Source organism: Ictalurus punctatus, chromosome 25 (assembly GCF_001660625.3).
Source record: "Ictalurus punctatus breed USDA103 chromosome 25, Coco_2.0, whole genome shotgun sequence".
NCBI lineage: Eukaryota > Metazoa > Chordata > Actinopteri > Siluriformes > Ictaluridae > Ictalurus > Ictalurus punctatus.
Window position 1 is genome coordinate 16,662,142 of NC_030440.2, and position 9,665 is coordinate 16,671,806.

The 9,665-nt window shown below is 39.1% G+C and overlaps 1 protein-coding gene across 1 annotated transcript; it reads right to left on the bottom strand.

Moving 5' to 3' along the window:
• Nucleotides 1–802: 802 nt before the first annotated feature.
• On the bottom strand, nucleotides 803–2,515 carry LOC108257568 (uncharacterized). Its single transcript, XM_017455447.3, has 6 exons — nucleotides 2,403–2,515; nucleotides 1,960–2,304; nucleotides 1,710–1,808; nucleotides 1,487–1,585; nucleotides 1,279–1,316; nucleotides 803–1,149 (listed from the first exon to the last, which is right to left on the bottom strand). The coding sequence occupies exons 1-6, from the start codon at nucleotides 2,452–2,454 to the stop codon at nucleotides 1,048–1,050; spliced, it is 735 nt and encodes a 244-aa protein (XP_017310936.1). The 5' UTR covers nucleotides 2,455–2,515; the 3' UTR covers nucleotides 803–1,047.
• Between the last annotated feature and the right edge of the window lie 7,150 nt (nucleotides 2,516–9,665).

Below are 9,665 nucleotides of genomic sequence, written 5' to 3' on the forward strand. Positions count from 1 at the left end.
TACAAAAATCCGGCAATACTTTTCACACATTTCATTGTCATACTCCAGCTATTTGCTAGTTTTTGTACTTTTTTTTTTTAAACCAACATTCCTTATAAATCAGCCATCAAACGTTTTATACATTGGGGCTACAGATTCTAGTTACAGTGCTATTTGTTATGGAGTGATTGTGTATATTCCTGTTTTTGGCTGAGCATTAATATATACTCAACCATGGACCTTCTAAAAAATGATAAGGAGTTTAAAATCTCCGTGAATGAAACCTTTAATTTTGTGCTTTGGTGTTCCTCACTTGGAGGCATTTGTCCAGCAAAAAAAAAAAACTACAATACACATATTTTAATATAAAAACGAGAGCTTTATAAATTTGTTTCATGGTCTCTTTGCATCTTTACATCTACAGCCCTCACTTCGCATTGACCTAAAATCCCATTTTATTGCTTAAATTGTCTAACACAGTGCAGAATTTCTCATATTCAGAAGTAACTTGTCAGTCATTATTTACTTGTAATATCGTATTATTGTAATATTTATTGCCTGGAGATTAATTTCAGGTTAAACAGTGGAATCTCGTCAGTAATGCAGTAACCCCTCGTCTTTATACTCAGCCCTCTTAAAGGTCCTCAGTATTTCTGTAAAATTGTTCAAATGTAGAAAAGTTTTACATTAACAGGTGTACTGACTACTAAATGTTTAGCTAATCTACATGAATTATTATTCGCCAGATTTATCCTCTTTATAAAACTCCTATGTTTCAAAGCAAAAAGAATGAAAAAAACAAAACAAAAGTTAAAGCAAGATGTGAACCATGAGCCATTCTTTAATACTTTAACCTTCAGAATCAAACGAAATGTTCTTTTACATTCTAAAATCATGTGCAAGAGAAAATGCTGAGAAAACATGCCAAATATAAGACTTTCATTAAAGAAAACAAAACAAAACCAGCAGGATCCATCGCTACATCCATCAAGTGAAGCAAACCAGTAGATGAATAATATTAGGAGTCACCATGGAAACGGCATTAACACTTACGGCAATAAAAATGTTTCAGTCTCTCAGAATAAAATACGACACAGTCGTCTTCACAATGGGTGAACAATTACAAGCAAAACGCACAGCTGCATAGTTCAAGACATCTTCATCATCAGCCTGATAAAGAACAAGAGCTGTTATTGTGTAAGTAGTTGTCTATTAGAATTCTCTGTGCACTGTGGATAGCAGGTCAGATGTGGATTTATTTAACAGAATAGAATTACAATTAATAGAAGACTGGATTACCTGATTGGTGGGAGTTTGATGGATTCTTGATGAAGCACCTGAACAATAATACACGTAAGTAAAGTTTAAATGTAGAAAGGATTCACATTTTGGTGACAAATTTATACAGTAACTCTATAAATAATAATAATGATAATAATGATAATAATAATAATAATAATAATAATAATAATAATAATAATAATAATAATAATAAAAGTAAACAAACCTTTTCTCTGATTTTTAGATAAAACTCCAAGCAGAAATATGATTACAATAAGAGATATTATAATGAAGGCTGTTAAGACAATAATCCAAAAGGTGTCTCCTGAAAATGATGAAAATGCACAACTTGTATAAATATTGGATGATTTATTAACAGGAAAAGGTTTTAACTACAGAAAATTCTGTTATAGAAAGTGAAAGGAAGTTTATTTGATCAAAACTCGTACCTTCTCCATCACTGCTCTTTGAACCCTCATTGGACCCTGTAACAGAATCTGTGTTGTTGTTAACCGTTCCAGGTGTAGGACAGTGTTTCATCTCTTCACCTTTACAAATACATTGGAAAAGCAGCAAATAAACAGAAATGATACTAAATATGAATAATGTGAAATATTCAACATTTATTGCATATGTACACATAATTCTGGTTAAAGAGTTGATCTGGAATTAGCAGGTTATCAGAGTAAAACTGTTTACCTTCAAATTGCAGACGTGTTCCAGATATGAACTTTAGCATAGGTCCCTCCACTTCTCCACAGAAATATTCTCCTCCATCATCTTCTCTCGTTCCGATAATGTTGAGATCAAACTTCTGGTCATTTACAGTCATACTGAAGCGGCTATCTTTAAATCCCTCTGCAAATCTGTAGCCACTATTAGAGCTGTAATGTCTTACACAATACTGAGGCACTTTTCCAAAACTCTGTCTGTACCAAACTAAATTATATTTGTTTTTGTCCTTGCTCATGCTACACTCCATAGTTACATTTTCTCCACGCTTTACTGTTTTCACATGAAGCTCCTTGATGTCAGAAGTTGTTACTGTAAAAAAGTGTTTAATATTTCATGTTTAATGTCAGTAAATGATTTAAATATGAAATTTTACCATTTTAAATGAAAGCGTTCAAAATGTTACTCACCAGCTGTGCAGAGAGAAAAAAGAGAGTAAAGCGCGACAAAGAGTGTGATCATCGTTCCTGTTTAGACAAAGTGATAGTGAGGTAATGAACTTGTGAGTTCAGTAGAAAACCAGGTCCAGACTCACGCCTGATTGGACGTTTTGAAGCTGTGGACTGATTTGATTGGTCCATTAGCTGTAATGAGATGTGAAGCTCACAGTGAATTCTTGTCTATTCTGATGCTGTGATGAGTCCCATGACTTTACAGATATGATCTACTGGAGATCTGTCAGTCCTGTGTGCTGGAACCTCTCTGATAGAAGAACTTTAATGAAGTGCTTTTAGGTCAGCAGATCTAACAACCCCAAAGAGGAATAATGTGTAATCCCGCTGTGGGGGAGGGGGACGCAGTACAGTTTCAGTACGGTCCTTTCACGAATCATTTGTCTAAGGTAGAACCTGGAGTGAGCGTATATACGGGGTTTTACGGTAACCATCAGACACTTGGGGGGAAAGGCTCATCTGTATGATTTAAGATGTAGACACTAGAAAGGTTTTCATGCAAATGAAAGACCTCAACATCACGGCGTGGTCCGGGGGTCACTGTGTGGAGGAGGTGAACTTACTGGACAGCTGAGTGAGGTAGCCAGTGAGGCCAGTACACTTCCAGTTTCAAGTTTGGTGATGTTGGGGAAAGGGATGTTATTGTCAGTGGAGGAGACAGAAGGCCTTATTGATAAATAAAACCACACTTTGCTAGGACTGGAGAAACGTTACTGTAATGAGCTCACCCTTGTGCTGCGAGTGTTTGTACAGGTTGAACAATGAGAACACTGAAAAATTCACACGTCTCACGTGGGCCTCCGTGGATAAAATCTTCTTACGCCAGAACAGCTCCTCGTTTGCAGGTTTTCCTCCATGATGACATGCTGCTTGAGTGCTGGTACCACATGAAACTAATAAAAAACAATAAAAGGACGAACCTCCAGCAGAGCTGCATACGCATAAGTGAGGTACGAAATTGCAGAAGCCATCCATGGCTCAGAGTTAATTCCTCTGTCTGACAGCAAACCTGTGATTATAAGCCCCGCCCACAAACAAGCCTAGAAGCAGTCATGAGAGTGGACTCGAGTGTTCAGGCCAAGTGTGAAAACGCTCTTAACGCATTTGTAGAAGTGTTACTGACTGCAGCAGGGCTCTCTCACATCATGCAGTTGTTTCCATTGAACAGAAATAGCATTGTGGTTTCTGAGGTTCTGAGACTGAGTGTTTAAATGAGCAGCTCACACTGACTTCTTTTGGGTCACTTCAACAGTCCAAATGTCTTCATGTTAGAATCTCAGGCTAAAACACAAAAGAGCTGGAGTTCATTAATAAAAAGGTCTCTTAAAATATCATGTAGAATGTCGAGGGCACTATTTATTCAAACTGTGCTAGAGACTGTGCTCTATCTGTGTGCGGCCTGTTATCCACCCTAAAGGACATAACAACAGAGGAAGAACTGGGACTAATTCAAGTCTAATCTCACATCTTTGGGTAGATTTGAATCATGTAATGATTAACCTGTATAAAACATGTCTAAAATTATTTATTCAGAACGTTTAGACAAAGTGCTGCTGCAGTCTGTGAGTCCGGCAAAACATTGTAGTCTATTTCCGTATAAACATTTCCAGTTCCAAAAATGCATTCCATTTCCAAAATCCAATCCCAAATAGTTACAGGAGGCGATATGCGATACGTTTTCTCTGCTATCCCATCCACCATTTTGTTTTTGCTGCTAGCAGGTGGTATCCCTCTAATGGAATAGTAGTATTGAGTTGTACACGCAGTCATACGCTCGTCTTCTAAATGTATTTCTAATCTGTGGTGTCCTCGGTGTGGGTGGAGTTTACACACCTGTCAGTTTTAACACACACCAGAAATCTCTCTCACCTGAATCTGGAAGTGTGTATCCTCAAGCTTCCAAAGTAGAAATGAGCCAATCTTCAGCAGTGCTAATGACAAATCTATAGAGTCTCTGTGACTTCACGGTGATCGTCATGATGACCGAAAATTCTGCAATTCGGGGGGAAGTGGTGGCTTGGCGTTTAACGCTCTGGGTTACTGATCAGAAGGTCGGGGGTTAAAGCCTCAGCACTGCCACCCTGCCACTGTTGGGCCCTTGAGTATCATGTCTGACCCCAACTTCTTGACATGAGAAGAAAAGAATTTCATTGTGCATATGTGTGTGTGACCAATAAAAGACTTATTATATCATTATCATTATCAATTCTATTCTGCTCCCAAAAAAAACAGTAGAATGCTGTAAGATTGCACTTCTAATGAGCACCAACACAACACTGCTTTCCTTTTACTCTCATTTATTTATTTGTTTGTTTGTTTGTTTGTTTGAAGTACCCAATCTTTCTTGACGGAATATAAACATCCAGGGGCGTTTCTGAACATTTGAAATTTCTTTAATTCTGCCCTGGCCAAGGCTTTCCAAGCCCCTTTCAGTTTCAGCCACTGATGGCCAGGTCCTTATTTTGGGTCTGTGGCTGTCCATCTAATTTCTCTCACCTAAAACCACGAGGGAAGTTAACACGGACGCCTGAGGCCGAGTTTGCGCTGATTAAATAATAGCTACATTTGATTTACAAGTCAAGTTATATTGATATATTTCTTAATATGTAAAAATCATATAACTTACTGTGCATTTATATATCTGTATTAAAGAGTTTATGATTTCTAGAAAACAAGAAGCTCTGTACATCTATTATTGTGGTGGCGTGGTCGAGCCCATTCCTCGTCCGGTTACACGCTCGTAGCTTCCGCACACTCGAAGAGCTCCAGGAAGGCCATCTTTCTGAGTGTCACATGTGGAACGAGTGCAGGGGACACAGCTGGAGATGTGTTGAGCTGCAGCAGCTTCTGGAGTGCCCAAAAGCTCTCGGCACGCTCCTGCACGAGGGCTTTGAAGCGCCGCTGCTGCTCAAGGTGCAGTTGGTGTTGAGTTTGGTGGAGGGTGGCGAGGGACTTGATGGTTTCGGCTAGTAGCGAGTTTTCCCCAGATCCCGGGTTTTGGGACCACTGTAGAACCCCAGTGTGTGAGGGTGTGGAGGAAGACTCGAGAAGCAGCCGGAATCTTAACTGATCTGCGGGTTCACGTTTATTCGGGCCGCGCCTTTCGGTGCACTTTCAAAACAGCAAACATAAAACTTGTGGCTTTTGCTCCGTCATGTTCAAGTTCACACTTCTTGGCGTTTGCTTGTGTATGTGGTTGTGAGTGTGTGTATGTGTCAGTAGGTTTGGGTGTGTCTGTGTGTGTGAGTGTGTGTGAGTGTGTGTGGGTGTCTTGCACATTGTACATTGTTCATGTTCTCATCTCTAACCACAGTCAATTATAAAGGTCAATAATGAAGGTCATTTTTGCAGTTTGCCTGAATGGCCAGTCTAATCTGTCATCTCAGACACAAATTCATCCCTCTATACTTGTGCGCAGAGGACAAAACCTCCAGGATCCACCACAATAGTATGCAGTATTAACAAATAAGTCATGAACTGCCCTGTTCCAGAAAAAAAAAAATCACAAGTCATGAGCTTTTATTAAATCTTTCTAATGACAGCCAAGCTCATGGTGTCATGTCACGGCAATCCATGAACTCCATTTCCCAGCAGACACCATGGCCTACAATCATCACTTCCCAGAACACACCCACACAAACAAGTAAACAAACACACACACACACACCCTTTAAAAGAGACTTTCAATCATCAGAACTTTGTGAAGTATATGCTCAGTTGCCCTCTGTTCTGGACATTACCAACCCTTTGTTTGTGCCTCATCTTTGCTGGTTTGACTTGGATCCTGTTCTCTGTTTGGTGTGTTTCTGCCTAGCCTCTGATATCCTGTTCGTACATCGCCTGACCTTAGCTCCTTCCTGTTTTTGACTGTTTGCTTTTTTGATTTGGATTGTTTGCCCTGACTTTTATTTTGCTGCCTTACCTGCACTTGCATCTGTCTGAGTCTCCCAAACATGACACATGGGTTACAATTTTATCTCGATAATGTCTTTTGAAAATGAGCACACAAGTGGTGTTTCCTTCTATTTGTCAAAAAAACAAACAAACCCCAGACCCTTAGAAGACATCCATCTTCACCCTTTCTTGTGAATACGGGTGGCAAATGCTGGAGCACAAATCACGCCTACTTGAGATTGAATTGAATTTTACAATACAAGTGATTATGGCACATACCTAGTTGTCATGTTCATAGTAAATACTGATTGTATATTAACTGTTTACTGACTCGAATAGTAAGAATATATTTCTCTTGGCTTGCATGTTCTCCTTGTAGTTCAGGGGTTTCCTCTGGGTACTCCCGTTTCCTCCAGTCTGAAGACATGCATGGTAGTCTGACTGGCATTTCTATATTCTCTGTACTGTGTTACGACCCGGTCGAGGTCGGGCCGCGACATACAATAAAATAAAAAAAGAAAAGGGTTGGTGAGACCAAGATTGCGTTTGCTTTTTTATTCTCTAAACAGAGCACCTTTTTTACATACACAGTGGTTTCAATCTTCAGAAGCCGGCCAGGCCAAGATAATAAACAAAACTACCCTCTACCTTTACCAAAAGAAAACCAACTAACTAAACTACAAGAACAGAAAAGAAAAATACACTGCGTTCCCTCATTCCCTAGCTAACCCAAAAACAGGAGAAAAGAAGAATCAACACAAATGGCGCCGACTTCCTACAATACACTCTTAACCGTGCACTATTTACAGAGGTGACTATTAGTGTGTTAATTAACAAAATACTATATATGGGTATCACATGAATCATAATGGAGCAGGGCATAAACAAAGTCAGAACAGGCATGGGGTCACACACAGGCGAAAAGCACTTCTCCCTATACACAACGCAATGGCAATGATCTGCCCTGGGATGGAGACTGACTAGGCTTAAGTACACTTCCGGAAATGTGCAGGCGACCAATCCTGTCGCACAAGGCCAGAGCAGGCGTGGACAAGACGTGATCGTACGCATGCAGTAGGCGGGGTCTAGAGAAGGGGGAGGAGACAAAATAAACCCATCCCACCACCGACATAAACACATAAACGACACATAGAGCAAACACATTGGATAACGTAACAGTGGGGAGCGCGTTTTATTTTGAGTGTAATGACTGGAAATGTTGCCTTTAATCCTTTTCCTGTCAATGATTCACATGACAGCAACATGAGTTGATTATTATCGCTTTCCAGGTATATTCCTGAATACGATATAACAGGAAATAGTAGCAAATGATCCTCAATGATCAGTAAATTTCACTATTTTTTTAGGTATTCTGTTGGCAGATAATTTTTTCTTTAAACCCCCCCCCCCCCCCTTTTTTCTTAAACAAAGCAAATGCAATAAACAATGTACAACTTGAAATTTACAAAAATGTCTAGAAATAGGTTTATAAATCTTATTTATTACTTACAGTATTCAATTTGTTTGATATGTTTTCTTCGTTCTCTTATAATGCACAGTGTCTTTTATACAGCTACTGTTTTTACTGTTCTTTTATTTGCTCATGTGTAAAGCACTTTGCCCACTGGTTAAAAGTTTATTAAAGTGTTCCACGTGTAATTATAAATGATTGAAGCACAGCTTTTAAAATAACTTCTTTTAAAAAGGAATGTTTTATGAATTTAGCATTTGTGCATGTGTTTTATTTACGATAAACAAAATGCTTGATGTATTTTTATACTTATTCGATGTAAATATTATTTTTAACTGTAGTTTGATTCAATAACATAGTAATGTTTTTAAGGCAAACTTAAATATTTTTTATAAATAGTCATATTTTAAAGCTGGTATGTAATAGAGAGACGTGTGCACTGAAGCACTTTATTTATTGAAACTGATTTATTCAATGAAACAATTTCTTTCTATTTCTATTCACTCATGTGATGAGGTATTGGAAATAAGCTATGAGTTATGCTTATACCACTGTCTGAGAATAAATCTAAAGAGAAATACATACAGTACATGACTTGATTATGCACAGGCATGCATCAGTTCTTTGTGGTGTGATGGTGGCGTAGAGCATCTATAAAAGTTATTATAGTGCCACAGCGGTTTAAAGAACAGAGACTGATTAGATCTTAGAAAGAACTAACATGAGCAGTCGTCGTAGTTCATGAGTGGTGGGTCTGAATTCTCGGCAGAATATCTGAAGTTCATCCCCAAACTTTTGTCGTCCTACTTCGCGGAGTGCCGGCAGATGCGTCATGCTGCTCCTGATGTCTTCCAATGTCCAGGGTCTGTGAACTAGCGTAGGGCCTCTTTCACCGGCCACATCTAGAATTGGGGCAGTTACCACGGCGTGCACTGTCTCCTCTCTGTCCAATTTTGTTTGTCTGAAGCCCTCAGGCAGCAATGTTGTTGGTCCCTTCACTTGGGATCTCGAGTGTAATGCCACCGGTGAAGGTAGGACGGCTGGAGCATAGTTCAGTGGGGATTGGTGGCTCAGTTCTGACAGGTTCGGATAGAGTGGTGTAGGCTGGGCCGGTTCATCGTGAGCAGGTGCCTCTGAAACTGCAGGTTCCTCCCTCCTTACTGGCTGTGGGCGTCGTGGTGGGGCGGAGTCCAGGTCGGGATCAGCTTTCTGCAATTTAGCACACTGTGAAATAGATGAGGGCCCTGCCTGACATTTTTTCTCTCTTTTATGTGCCTCGCTCTGCCCTTCAGCAAATGCCTTCCAGTCTGCCAAAAACTGCACTTCGCTCTTTGTTTTAGGGGTCTCTCTTTCTCTCTCTCTCTTTTGTCTCCAAATTAAATTTCTGTTGTTCTGAAACTGTCTGAGACTAAAACTACCTTTTTCTGGGAAAGCACATTCTTTAACCCATACTTCATATTGGTTCAAACATCCTTCCCCATAATTCACATGCATAAATGTGATATTAGGACCAACATATGAGCACCCTGTACATACCATAGCATGTGCCTCAGGATGTGCTTTGCTACATGTTTTTCCCATATACATACATACATACATATGTATATATATATATATATATATATATATATATATATATATATATATATATATATATATATATATATATATATTTTACAGCTTCTGTAACTTCGAAAGTTTTAATCAATTTAACATGCTATGAAAATCAAGTGAATATGCGTTCTCGTGCACAGACAGAAAATGTCTCTAGACATTTAATTAATCATATAACCTATAGGATCAATAGAGCAAACCTTAAGAATGTAAAAGAGTTTACCTATGAGAATGATTCCACA

Bases quoted from the DNA above. Each gene is read 5' to 3' on its own strand.
- LOC108257568 (XM_017455447.3), bottom strand. From the start codon at position 2,454: ATGATCACACTCTTTGTCGCGCTTTACTCTCTTTTTTCTCTCTGCACA. The intron at 1,586-1,709 runs GTACGAGTTTTG...CATCATTTTCAG, and splicing joins AAAGAGCAGTGATGGAGAAG to GAGACACCTTTTGGATTATT. The intron at 1,150-1,278 runs GTAATCCAGTCT...GTTCTTTATCAG, and splicing joins ATCAAACTCCCACCAATCAG to GCTGATGATGAAGATGTCTT.